General features: G+C 39.4%; 2 protein-coding genes across 5 annotated transcripts in view; one reads left to right on the forward strand and one right to left on the reverse strand.

Annotated features, from left to right (window-relative positions):
* LOC140485946 (uncharacterized) overlaps window positions 1-2,651 on the reverse strand; it is a 28,518-nt gene extending 25,867 nt beyond the window's left edge. The window contains exon 1 of the mRNA XM_072584388.1: window positions 2,061-2,651. Within this exon, the coding sequence (XP_072440489.1) occupies window positions 2,061-2,651 (591 nt within the window). The remainder of the gene's footprint in view (window positions 1-2,060) is intronic.
* Window positions 1,457-14,203, forward strand: part of cdkl5 (cyclin dependent kinase like 5) — a 157,144-nt gene continuing 144,397 nt past the window's right edge. Inside the window, exon 1 of one of the 4 annotated variants that reach the window (XM_072584467.1) lies at window positions 1,457-1,703. The gene's annotated coding sequence lies outside the window, so the exon portion shown is untranslated. Of the gene's footprint in view, window positions 1,704-1,920; window positions 2,158-2,412; window positions 2,529-14,203 lie in introns of those variants that run through there. The other 3 variants (XM_072584465.1, XM_072584468.1, XM_072584466.1) reach the window with 3 other exon arrangements.

A 14,203-nucleotide genomic window follows, 5' to 3' on the forward strand; every position in this document is an offset into this window, starting at 1 on the left:
GGAAAAACCCTATCAAAGGAGTTACAAATATGAGCAAAATGATTATTTATGCAGATCAAGTATTGTATCAGTGAATGGTTAGTTTGTAGACCTTTTCAAAAAAAAAGAGATGTGACAGTCCATACACTTTATTCTTATGCAGTTTTTATTGTAGTATAAATCTACTTGTTTCCAAGACTGGCATTGCATTCCTCTGACGATATTCTTTCCATGGCTTCCAGCTTCATAATTCCCAAGCTCAAACAACTGATCTTTCTTCCCAAAATCCACAAATAAACTTTCCTGGATCCATATTTCAGCCTGTTCCTGTCCCCTGAAGTAAATTTGTCCTACTATAACTACTTTTTCTCCCCATGCGGTCTCTTTGCAGAGCATGTTCACTCAGTCTGCAGAATCGATCCTGGCCTTCTGGCTACTAGCCATTTTGATTCTCGCACTTTTGTCGTTGACATATTGTAATATTCTAGTGAAGCCCAACACGTTGTCTCCTCCACTCAGGCATGTTGCAGCCTTCTGGACTCAACAATGAACCCAACAACTTTAGATCATGAACTCTGTCCCCCACTTTGATTTGCTATTTTCGTCAAATGCCAATCTGTATCTTGTTTTCATGCTTTTGCTATTACACAAAACAGTCCCTTATTCTGCTTATGATACTTGCCCTAGACCAATTGTTTCTTTACTACAATCATTGCCACGACCTTTAACATCTTTGTAATTTAATCTCTGCTTCACCTATCCCCTACCTTCCCTTTTCTACTTGATATTTGCTACTTTTTCAAAAGCATAAAACTCATGACATGCCTACCTTCAAAAAGTTTGGTCTATTCTCAGTGGTTAGCCAGAGTAGTGAAACTGAGCATCATATTTTATGCAAACCTCACCAAACAGCTGCTTACTCCAGTCCCCTGAACCCACAATGTAAAAACCAGCAGAGTCAACTTGTCTACAACCTTTTAGTGCTCTCAAGGAAATGGTATAACTATCATATTAAATTCCACAGAACTGGCACTGGTGAATGAAAGTAAGTTGTTGCATTATTCCCACTTTCTTTTCAACCCTTTATCGTAAAAGACAACAAGAAAAAAAACAACTTTTGTGACTGGGAAAACTTGTTTTCCTCCACATCTTGTTTCCCCTCAATCGGCCCCTTTGCATTCCTTTTCTAAATTCAGATAATGAGCTAACGCATAATGGGAGGATACTTTCTGATGATTTACTGCTGCAGCAGTTCAGGTAGAGATCATGAGATTGCTGCTGTCAAAAAGGCTCTGATTGCTGTCATCATAGGTTGAGATCACATTGCTCACTGGGCGATGCAGGCTTTTACACGGTCCAACAGATTCCTAGGATTGTTAAAATTTTGCCCCACAGACATTGCAGATAGCTTGAGAACTTTCATGTTCCTCTGAGCAATGAGCTCTGCACCCGTGACGGTATCAATCAGAATATCAGCAATTGTGCTCCGACCACTGCCAATCAATGAATGCTCTTGCCTTTCAATCAACCAAACCACACTGCTTCCAATCTTGATGTTGGAAGGCCAAAGAAAGGCCCTGAGGAACCAGAGATGCTCAAGGGCATCTGGCAGTCTTTCCAGTGAGAATCAGCAGCCCCTGGACCAGTCAGACATTGAACCCTGGGAAGAGCACAACAAGCACTCGGGAACGGACAAGAATGACCAGTTTTTGTTTGTATTATTTGTACGTTATTGGATAAAGTTGCCTTATGAAAGATTTTGTTTATCGCCTTTACCATTCGATGCTAGCTGACGTGTTGGGGGGGGGGGGGATTGAAGGAGAAACACCAATCCCGGTATTTTGAACAAAAAACATGTTATCTGGGGGTGAGGGGTGTTCACCCTCTCTCCTTCCAGGCTGTAGTTTGGGAGGGCAAGGACCGCTCGAGTCCTGGCACTGCCATGTACAGGGAGAAGAGGGAAGTGGGCATCCAGGCATAGGGAGGATGTGGTAGAGGGCAAGGGGCGAGGGAGCCCTCACCTCCCGTTGTCCGGGTCCTTTCCTCTTTCATCCTCCACCTCCTCCGCCGCCGTGACTCACCGTGCACGCGATGCCCCGACGTCGCGCGGTTACGCATTGGAACATGGCGGCTCCGTTGAGTGGTCGCTGTCGCGGAGCTGAACGGTTCTCGTCGCGGGTGAGTGACTGAGGGCGGCTGGAGCTGGAAACGGTTTCTGTCGAAGCGGGTCCGTTTATATTTTTTTTTTGTCGCCGAGGTGGGGGCGGGGTGTAAATGCCATTGCACGCTCGCTCGTTGGTTTCCCCTCCTGTCGCGGTGTGAGCCAGGAGGAAGGGGGAAGCTGTTTGGGTGAGTCGCCAGTGCCCCGACATTGGACGGTTGAGCTCCAACCGTCGCCGCTCGCGCCGGACTGTAGAGGGGAGGGAGAGCGGCGCGCGGCGCGCGGTGCAGCTTGAGTCACCGAGCTCAGCTCCTTCAGCCCGGGTCGTGCAGGAGAAACGAGAGCTTCCAGCTCCGGGAGCAACTGCAGCTTGGGATTCCTGGGGCGGGTATAAATTATTTTTCACATGGTTATTTGCCGTAATTTTCCGGGAAATTGATATCTGTAGCCGTGCGATTGTCAGTTTTGATCTGAACCTTTTCACCTGTTGACACATTTCAAGGGCATCCATTGCCCCAACTATTCTGTTTCTGGGACGACAACGATTGCATCCAGTAGAATTTCTTATCTCCCCCGCACCCCCAAGGATATGCTTTTATCTCTTAGGTCTCCTGCTTTGTATGTTGTATTTACCTTGCATGTTTTGTGTAATTATTTTAGAGAACTTGATGTAAATCATTTCTGTGGATATTATTTGACCTATTTTGCAAAACCACACTCTCAAATCGTAGATCTTAATCCATCGAAGTTGTGTCTTGAATTTGTTTTGGTTTATATGCTGGCAGTTTTATTTTGGGCTCCTGTGAAAGTGTCATAAAATCGAACAACGCATGGATAAAATAAATCTCTGCTGATTATTATTGTATTTTAGAATAATTCAAATGAACACCCCACCCCCTCCCCTGCCCGAAATCAAATAAGGAATTTTCCTTTCAGATTTGTGATGAAGCGAATTGAAAAATATTGTAACGTGGTAAAATATTTGTGGCCTGATTGCTACTGGCTCTCTTCCTTTTAATGACTCATTTCCTGTCTTTTTTTTTAATGTTGCATAGGTATTTTATGCAAGTTATACTTAATTCAGAATTACCACTGGTGATGTCCTATTTAAGATGTACTTCTACATTATTCTGCACACCATTCCAGCCACAGAAGTGACCTACTTTCTGGTATTTCTCTCATTCGTGCTTGGCCAATAGGACCTGAAAACAGAAAATGCTGAAAATATTTCATCGGTCAGGGATATCCATGGAAGGAAAATTGAAAGCTAACACTTCATTTGTGTAACCTTTCAAATAGATATTTGACACTACCTTATTTGATAGAGATCCATATTGTTGTCTCAATTAGTGCTCTAATTTTTTTTTGGAGACTCAAAATTTAGAATATATACCGTTCTGCAGCAAGTATTGTATAGAACTTTGGAATGATCACACACTGTACTCCCAGGCACAATCCTTCTTGTTTGATTTAGAGAAGTAAGGGAACACTAAACGTGCATATGTTAAAGTAGAACCATCCAGAACAGGTTGGGCGAAAGCAAAGTAGGTAAAGTAGCTACATATGCCTAATCATAACAACGTAAGAAATAGGAGCTACCACTCAGAAATGATCTTATTGAGTTGCAGAGCAGGCTTGAGGTGCCAAATGACCTCAAGCCTGCTCTGCAATTCAATAAGATCATGCCTGACTTCATTTTGGCCTAAACTGCAGTTTCTAACTTGATCCCACCCTTGACACTCCTCTATCAATTAAAATGTCATTAACTCAGTCTTGAATATTTTTAATTACTCAGCATCCAATGTATTCTGTGGAAGAGAATTCCAAAGACTAAAGACACTCTGAGAGAAGAAATTATTCCTCAGCTCCAGCCTAACTGGGAGACCCTTCTATTTAAACCACGTGCCTTAGATCTGGATTCCTCCATAAGGCCTGTCAACTGAAACTGTATCCCACCTTAGGAAAACCAAAACTGTACACTGTACTCTGGGTGCAGTCTCCTAAAACCCCCACATAGATGTAGTAGACTTCCCCTCTTTTACATTCCATCTGCTTTGCATCAAAACCAAGATTTCATTTCACTTTAGGATGTCTGTATGTTCACGGTTTGTGATTCATGTGCTAAGACACTGCAATTTTGCTGCATGTCACGGTTTTGCGTTCCTTAATTTAAATAGTATTCTACTTTTTTATTCTTCGTGGCAAAATTACGCACTCGCATTTTCCTACATACTTCACCTCTTAGATTTTTGCTCACTCATATTACCTTGCAGGCATCCTCACAATTTATTTTCTTACCAATATGCATTTGCTCGTACAGCATAGCTGAAAAACTCAGCTCTTGCCAAACCTTTTCATCTTGTGCCCATCAGCAGAAGACATAAAAATATCAAACAGCACTGAAAATCTGAAACAAGAACAAAAACTGCTCTAGAAACTTGGGTCTGGCAGCATCTGTGAAGAGAAAACAAAGTTAGTGTTTTTCACGTGAACAGTTATGAAGAAGGCTCTGCAAAGTCAACTCTGCTTTCTCTCCATAGCTGCTGCCAGATTTGCTGAGTTTTGCAGCAATTTTTGTTTGTTCCATGCAAATTTAATTCAAGGAAAAACCAAGATTAATACCACATGAAAGGATAGTACTGATTGTTGGTAAAGTGGACTCCGACAGAGGTGTTGCTATGGAGAATGCACCAATTAATGTTGCTTGACAGTTAACTGCTAGTTTTTGTTTAAATTCTACATTGACAACCAGTTTAGGATTGTCAATTAGGCCTGCGTTTATTTGAAACTGCATAAATAAATACACAGGGCCTTGTTCTTTGCAGACAATGATGATTATCTAAGATTGCAAAGCCATCTTGATCAATCGGGCTGAAGAGTAGCAGGTGAAGTTTAATTTGGATAAATGCGAGGTATTGCATTCTATAAAAAGAATCAATTAAAAGTAAACTCTTGGCCAGTGTTGTAGAACAGAGACGTTGGGGTTCAGGTACATAGTTCTTTGAAGTTTGCATCACACAGATGGTTTAGAAGGCATTTAGCGTGTTTGCCCTCATTGCTTAGACTTTTGAATATGAGAATTGGAATGTTATGCTGAGGATATACTGGATGTTAGTGAGGCCTCTTGTGGAGTACTCTATCCAGTTTTGGTCACCCTGTTATAAGAAGGATATTATTAAGCTGGAGAGGGTTCAGATGACATTTACCAGCATGTTTCTAGGAATGGAGAGTTTGAGTTATAAGGAGAGGCTGGATTGACTGGGATTTTTTTCACTAGAGCGTAGGGTGTTGAGGTGTGACCTTTATAGAGGTTTATAAAATCATGAGTATAGATAAAGTGAATGGCAGGTGTCTTTTCCCTGGAGTGGGGGTTTTCAAGATGAGGGGAGCATATTTTTAAAGTGAGAGGAGCAAAGACTTTAAAAAGACAGGAGAGGCAATTGTTTTTACACAGAATGGTTCATGTGTGGAATGAACGTCCAGTGGAAGTAGTACAGTTACAATGTTTAAAAGACATTTAGATAAGTATATGAATAGGAAATTTTGGAGGGATATGGGCTAAACGCAGGCAGGTGGGACTAATTTAGTTTGGGATTATGGTCTTCATGGACTGGTTAGACTGAAGGGTCTTTTTTCCTGCTATCTGACAATGACTGTATAACGTGTACACACTGCACACATTTAATCTCAATAAAATAGTTGATAACCATTCATTGGTCAGGGCCTTACCCTGAGAAATTTGGTTATGCTCAATTGTCCACAGTGTTTAGGGATGTTTAGGTTGAGTGCATTAGTCAGGGGTAAATGTAGGGGAATGGGTCTGGCTGGGTTACTCTTCAGAGGGTTGGTGTGGACGTTTTGGGCCAAAGGCCCTGTTTCCACATTGTGGGGATTCTAATTTTAATTCTAGAGGAATTTGAGGCTCTTCTAATGCTTTATGTCAGTTCCATACTTGTCAGTATCCTGGCTTCAGTCTGCTGCTGCCTGTTCACTATACATGTACAATCCCTTTAAATATTCATTTGTCATCAGGATGTTTTCATGGCTGTCTGCTTCCTTGAAAGGAGTCCAAAACAGACCACATCCAACCCTTTCCTCCATATGGCTTTATCATTCTTTCTTTGAACTTCTTCTCCATTTACTTGCCTCCCTTTCTCCAAGCCATAGGTATGGCAATGGGTTACAGCATTGGTCCCAGTTATGTCTGTCTCTTTGTGGTCTATGTGGAATATTCCTTGTTCCAATTCTATTCTGGCTGCCACTCTCAACTCTCTGGTACATTGATGATGTAATCAGTGCTTCTTCCACGTCTCATCTGAAATTGGAAAATGAATCAGTTTTGCATCCAATTTCCATTCTGCTTTCTCCTTCACCTGGTTCAATTCATATCTGGAGATAGACTGTTCACCAATATCCTTTGCAAGCCCACCAATTCCCAGTTACCTTGACTACATTCCTCACACCCTGGCTCCTGCATGAACTTCATTCAGTTCTTCTAGTTTTGTCATCGGTATTGAATTTGTTCTAATGATGCTGTCTTCTACAGTGACACCTTTGGCATGTTCTTGTTTTTCTTCAACTGAGATTCACCCCGCTATGTCCCACACAAATTCTTGACAGGGTCCTCATCCATGTCTGACCACTTTACAGCACACTGCTGCCTTCACCCTTTGCACTCAGTCACAAAACGGGGCCAAGATTGCCCTTGTCCTCACTTTTCACCCCAGCAGTTTCCACTTTCAAAATGTCATTTCTGCCACCTCTAGTAAATTGTCATCACCAAATGCATCTTCCCTTTCCCTTCCCTCCACTGTCAACACCCCATGGGGACTTTTCACTCCATCACACTGTGGACCACTCCTCTATCATGGCTAATTTTCTTTCTCTCATTTCTCTCCCATGTCACCTTCCTGTGGAATTACAAAAGGTCTAACATTTGCCCTTTTATTTCCTTCCTCTTCACGGTCCAAGGTCCTAAGTGACAAGTGAAGCAGCAGTTTACGTGCATTTCTTTTGATCTAGTTGACCATATTTGCTGGCCACAATGAGGTTTCCTTTACATTGGCAAAACCAAATGTAAACTGGGGATCTCTTTGTGGAACACCTTTGTCCTGTCTGTAAAATTATCCTGATCTTCTAGTTGCTTGCCATTTATATAAAAAATCTTGCATCCATGCCAACATTTCTATCCTCGGCCTGTTACAATATTCCAGTGACTTCCAGCACAAATTGGGTAAACAGCACCTCATTTTCTGCTTAGGCCCTTTACAACCTTCAAGAATCACTGTTGAACGCAACAGATTTAGGGCAGGAGCACTGTCTTCCATTTTGATTTTAGTCTTCAATGAAATGGTGGATTTATTTATTAAATAATCTCTGTTTGACTGTTCATGAAATCTAAAACTCTTTTACAGTGATCAAATGTGTTGCCACAACTGGTTAACTGAAATGTGATTTAGAACTCCAAGGGACTACCTGATGATTCTTCAGCCTTTAACGTTTGGGAAAAACAAAGTTTAGTTTAAATGAATGATGACAAAGGTTGGGGTGTTGGGGAGGGGACAATCGTAGAGATGTAGGAGCAGGGCTGACTAGCAATAGTTGTTTATTGACATTCTCAACAAAAACTTTTTCTTGTGCTGCAGTTTCAATACTAATGTTTTCATTTGAGAAGAAAATCTTTGAAATTATGCAGATTTTATTCAGTGCTTTCTCCTATTTCCCCTATCACAAAATTCCTGGCTGTAATTTCATTTTCTAATCCTTGCTTATACATTTTTCTCATACATGCATCTAATCTACTTGCTCTCATTCCTCTGCATTTTTTATTCAACGTCCTCATGTTATTTAAGTCATGAAATCACGTCAAGAAATCTCTCAAGCAATTCCTTGTTCCAGGCGGATAGAAGTATTCCTGGTACGAACAGAAAATTTGTATTGATGCGGCAGCTTCAACAGAATAAGAGATTCTCAGATGATTCTTGGCAAAAATTGACATCTTACAAAACATAATAAGACAAGTAAGGTTAAGGAATTAACTTCAGTGATGTGTCTTAATTGAGGAGAAATGGAGATAGTTATGAAGGGAATTTTGAAACTCGGGGCCTTGATGGCTGAAGGACCTGCTGCCAATTGTGGGCTGAAGAAAATGGAGGAGGTTCAAGACACGGGAAGAAGTATCAAGTCCTAGAGTCCTCTGAGATTTTAAAGACGAGTAAAGCTTACAGAGATAGAGAAGGGAAAATCCTTGGAGAATGAAAGTGATAGGAGTCAAAGACAATAGTTTCTGAAATAAAAAGAAAGCGCTGGAGAAACCCAAGTCAGGCACTCTTTGTCAGTGTTTATCTCTCCACAGATGCTGCCTGATCTTCTGAGTTTCTTTAGCATTTTGTTTTTATTTCCTAGCTCCTTCATCTGATGTACTTAGGTTTTATTACAATAGGTTCCCTTTTGTGGAAGTTCAATTGGACAAAATTTTGATTTGTTTAGGACTGTGTCAAGTTGCCTACCCAACACAATGCTGGAGCAAAGGAGTGCACAGGAGTGATGGTTTGGGAATAGAGCTAGTTGTCATCAGCATGCATATAGAATCTGATGGAATTTGTTTGGAGGATGTTACAGCAGGGGCAGAATTTAGAGGTGAAGTAGAAAGGAGCTGGGAATAGACTCCTGAAGGAATAACGGTTATGTATGACTACCAACAGAGAAGTAGTAGGAGAATGTTATCTGGTAAATGGATATGTAAGGGTGAAATTGCACACTGTTCGATCCACAGCTGTACAGTGTGGAAATGTTGTTGTAGTGATTTCTTTTTTAAAGGGCAGAAAGGAACTGAGAAGAATATGGTGGTAAAGTTCATCACAGTCACTGTCATCTCAGATGAAATTCCTCTTTTCCATTAGTATTTTCAGGAGAAAAGCAAATGGCATAAAAAAATAATATCCCTCCAATTCTTGTACATTATCATATCTTCATATCTTATGCTTAAGAGTCTAATGATGACAATGAATCCATTGTCAATTGTTGGAAAACCCCGTCTGGTTCACTCTTGCCCTTTAGGGAAGGAAACTGCCATCCAGACTGGTCTGGCCTACATGTGACTCCAAAACCAGAGCAATGTGGTTGACTCTTACTGCTCTCTAGATAGTTTAGGGATGGTCAATAAATACTGGCCCAGCAAGTGATGCCCCCATCCTGTGAATTAATTAACCAAAAAATTATGATGCAGCATATTTGTGACAGTGTATTTACTGTTCCATTAGCTATATGTCCCCATTTTGTTTTGGATATTAACAGCAGTTACCTTGCAGACGAAGTAGGAAGTTCAGAGATTAATGTCGGGATCTATATTAGAAAAATAAATAGGCCATTCATCCCCTTGAGTCTTTCAGATATTCAGTTACATCATGGATTAATTTCTCCTCTTGGTTGACCTAGTGTTGTTTCATTTCCCATGATGGCCTCACCCCAAAAAAATCTCTTGATCTGAGAGAAAACCTTTTTGATTATTCTCTAACTGTAAACTTCAGTGTTTATTATAAAGAGGGTATTTATCTATGGAATTTAGTGACTGTTTTTGAGATGAATCTAAACAGTTGTTTTGTGAATGTAATTCCATACTGATGCCCGCTAATTAAGATCCTGCAGAGAATGTAACAATCCAGTGTCCATTAATCAGAGAACAGATGTTATATTGCCCTACTTAGTCATTGAGGCAGTTGTGCTAAAAATAGTGCTTTAGAAATAGAAAAATTAACTTGCATGTATTGCAGTCTGATCAGACACTCCATGAATGAGGTGAAGTTTGAAAGTTTTGTTAGGTATTGCATTATTTATGTCAATACATTGTTTGTCCCTTAGGAAGCTCATGATGGTGATTAAGCATTTAAGATAAATTATATTTTATTTTTCATGTTTAGTGTGGCATTTTGAATGCATCAACAGTTGAAAATGGGTTAGGCTATCTTCAGGAAATTTCATCAAGGTTGTGACATTAAATAGATTCTCTTTATAAAGATATTCTGACCAGATTAGACTCTCTGTACTTTGAGCAAAATATGCTGAAGTATTTAACAGAATCAGGAATGTGTAATGGTTATTCACTAATCCAGAGATTGGTAAACTGTCATTGTTTACTACTTTGTAAGGTGTTTGATCCACCAAGAACTTTATTTATCTTATTATTTCCATGTTATGAAAACTCAATTTATCTTAAAAAATGGATACCAGATGAACAAATTGTTGAAATGAAGGATTCACAATTGCTAAGTGATAACATTTAGTGTCAAAACAAGATTTGCAGCAGCTTTTCAGTCTTTTCATTTTGTGTACAACTCCTTAGATCATTTTTTTGTTTTAGGTGTTTCACTGACCTCCAATTGAATCAAGTCGCATTATTAATATGAACTGATTTGATGGGAAAAGTTGTCTTAAAAGGTTTGTTTCCGTCCTGAAATTAATGTGGGTCAGAATGTAATAGATAAAGCCAAGAGAAGTTAGAATAAATTGGATGGAAATAAAGTTAAATTGAAAGGTTGATATGAGAACATGTGACAGAATCTTGACTTTGGTCTGCTTTGTAGGTTAGTATGAATGTTCCATAAGTTTAAAAAAAAGTCCTGACTTTAACTGTATAAAACTATTTTTAGCATTGCAGCAGAATGGTGGAGCCCCAATAATTGATCTTGTGTATGAGAATTTTTCCCAAACTGTGTCTAGCAATTAATTTATTGTATAGGTTACATGAATATATATTGCTAGAAGATTGGAGAAATGAGAAAGTAATACAGAAATTACAACGGATGCCCTTTCTAAAAAAAAAACCTTCAGTGGATATGGATCTTGGTGCCTAGCCTTGCATTTGTTGCTGATCTTAACTGCCCTTGATAAAGGTGATGATGAGCTATGCTCTTGATCTGCTGCAGTAATATTTGGTGTAGGTATATCCAGAATTCTATAAGGAAGTTCCAGGAATTTGATCCATTGACAGGAAAGGAACAGTCCAATAGTTCCAAGCCAGGATGGTGTGTGGTATAATATGTTGTAAAACATGGGCCAGATGAAAATTAAAGTGCACTGAATATTAACTTGTGGCTGGGATACAAGTTTAGGTCCTTAGAAATACAAAAAATGCACCCAGCTGTAAATGTTTTTTAAAGATTTGTTTCATCTTAAACATTCCTTATTTAATTTTGTGTGGGCATCCCATTAAACTTGATTCGTTTGTCAAGGTTGAAATGGTGAGAGAAACCTGAAGCATCAGTGTATATGATGTATTTATTAAATTTTATAGTTGAACCTGAGTCAATATGCTTTGCAGTAATGTGTAATGTAGAGAGCACCTGTCTATTGTATAGTTGTTAGTTTTTTTTTCTTAGATCTGCAGATAGAAGTGAAACATGCCAGCTGAAATTTTCCACATAGTGGATTCTGCGGCTTCTATGAATTACTTGTAGGAATTTTGTGGTATTATGTGAACCTAGTCATATGATTGAAATTATGGCCAGTGTGAACTGCTACCCTGCTGAAATAAGTGGGAAGTTGTGAACCACATGGAAGATGTCAGAACTGATGGGGCTGCTTTTGTGTAAGCAAATGTAAAAGATATTCAGGCGACTGATTATATGGTATAGTATCTTGGCTGAAAGATACAATCCTACCAGATTCCTAAATTGTAGAAAATGCAAAGAACTGTATTTATCTCAATCGTGTGGTTTTAAAACTAAATCCCAAAGATAAAAAGGTTTCAGGAACCTCAATATGGAGGTCTTGTTTTATTAATATGTGCATCTTTATTTCAATGCTGCATGAATCTCTGATATTGGCTATGTAGTTAAGAAATTTGTACTTAGTGAAAGGGAATGAGTTTAGTGAAGGACAAGTCTACCCTTATTGTTCTTTAATAATTTCAAGTAATCTGGTAATGAAATTGCCAATTGTCTTCATGACCTGGAACTATGTAATTACAAATAATTATGGATTATTTGAAATATCATTGGATTCGTTCAAGGCTTATTTGAATAATTTTTTGATTGAGCATAATATAGAGGCAGGCAGGAAAGTATAGTTGACAGCACAGTTAGATCGACCATAATCTTACAAATGGCATAGTAGCTACAACTTGTAAGTCCTTTTCCTATGTAATGGTAGTGAAAGGAAAGCACGTAGTGGCCTCAATTTTGCAGTCAGCAACCAAGCAAGATTTTTTTCTGATGAACTCCAAAGGCAGATGCCCACAAACATTTAGCAATCTTTGGTGGGAATTTGCTGTTTTCCTTTGCTAGTCTAAGTACAATTTAAGGGGATGGCTTGACATGCAGCTGGACTTAAAATTGTTTTGGTAATAAATAACTCCATGCTAGAAATACTGTGATAGAACTCCCTAAAGCTTGTCCACATACATCAGGCACATGTCAGAAAGGCAATGGAGTACGCAGAATTAACTTGGATGAGTCAGCTCCAACATTGCTCAAGAAGCTCAAAATCATCCTGGACAAAGCACCCCACTTGCTCCATAGTTTAAAATGTTCATACCCATCACCACTAGTGCATGATGTAGTAGTGTACCGTATTCAAGGTATACTGCAACAACTGTAGCAATGGGCAGCATGGTGGCTTAGTGGTTAGCACTGCTGCCTCACAGCACCAGGGTTCCATTCCAGTCTTGGGCACCCTGTCTTTGTGAAGTTTGCATGTTTTCCCATGTCTGCCTGGGTTTCCTCTGGGTGCTCTGGTCTCCTCCCACAGTCTCAAGATTTGAAGCTTAGGTGGATTAGACACGCTACATTTCCCATAGTATTCAGGGATGTGCAGACTAGGTGGATTAACCATGGGAAATGCAAGATTACAGGGATGGGGAAGGTGGGTGGGTCTGGGTGGTATGCTCTTCGGAGGGTTAATGTGGACCCAATTATTTAACCCTCTGGACTGCAGCAGTTTCAAGAAGGCATCTCAGCAGTACCACCTATATGGCATGTGAAAATGGGCAATAAATACTGGCCTAGCCGGTGACTGCCACATCTGTGAAGCTAGAAGGAAAAACCAATTAATTGTTAGATGTAACAGTAAATGCAACAACTTTGATAAAGTTGTAGAATAAACACTTCATAGTATTTTGAGAGCATACATGCACAGCAGAAATTGTTACATGATCAAATAACCAGCCTTTAGAAGTGTGTTGTGGAATATCATGCCAGTATGTCTTCCTCCTATGTCTGGCAACAAAACTATTCATAATAAAGAAAAGTACCCTGATGGAAAACTAATAGATTCTTCTATTCTTACTGGACTATTTAATTGTTTACTCTGCCTTCTCCACTTCCTTATTTGCTGTGGAATTCCTGAATTAAACTGATGCTGAGTGGTTGTTAACTTGTCTGAATCATTATTTGATGAAAAATAAATAACACTGATTTATGATTAAGTGTCTTTTAGATATTAATTTTACCAGCTTTATGACTTAGAGTGAGAAAATAAATCTACCATGTTTTCAGTGGTTATTGTTGGCACCTTGAGACATTCCTTGTGTCAGTTTATCCAAATGTACTTGTGTCAACTGAAGTTCAGTCAGTAAAAGCTTCTGGATGGATGCCAGTGTATTTTCTAGCACCAATCCAAATTCAAATGGTATTGTGGGTTTGATGTGTAACTTCAGGGGCTAATCATCACTTTTGGAAAATGTCTCTTCCCATTCCCAAAAATCCACATTCCTTGTGCTGAAACTTGCTGGAGCATGCCTTGAAGCAATGCTAAAATTGATGAATTATAGTGGACTTAGAGGAATTTTAAGTTATTTTCAATCAAGGGTTAAGGGAGGGTTTATGAAAATTTCCTTTTGTCCATTAAGAAAAAGACTTTTGAGAATGGTAAAGGTTAGGAAAGATTTCCATGTATAAGCTGCAGGATCTTCAGATAATTTAAGAATTTTAGCATGCATATCGAATGGAATGTGTGCTATTCCACATTGTACTTAAACAAGACAATAAAAACTATTTGGAATGTGATCATGTTGCTCTGAAGCACAATTAGTAAAGGTAAGCTTTTCACTTCCAAATAGGATATTGT

This window comes from Chiloscyllium punctatum, chromosome 15 (assembly GCF_047496795.1).
Source record: "Chiloscyllium punctatum isolate Juve2018m chromosome 15, sChiPun1.3, whole genome shotgun sequence".
Lineage (NCBI taxonomy): Eukaryota > Metazoa > Chordata > Chondrichthyes > Orectolobiformes > Hemiscylliidae > Chiloscyllium > Chiloscyllium punctatum.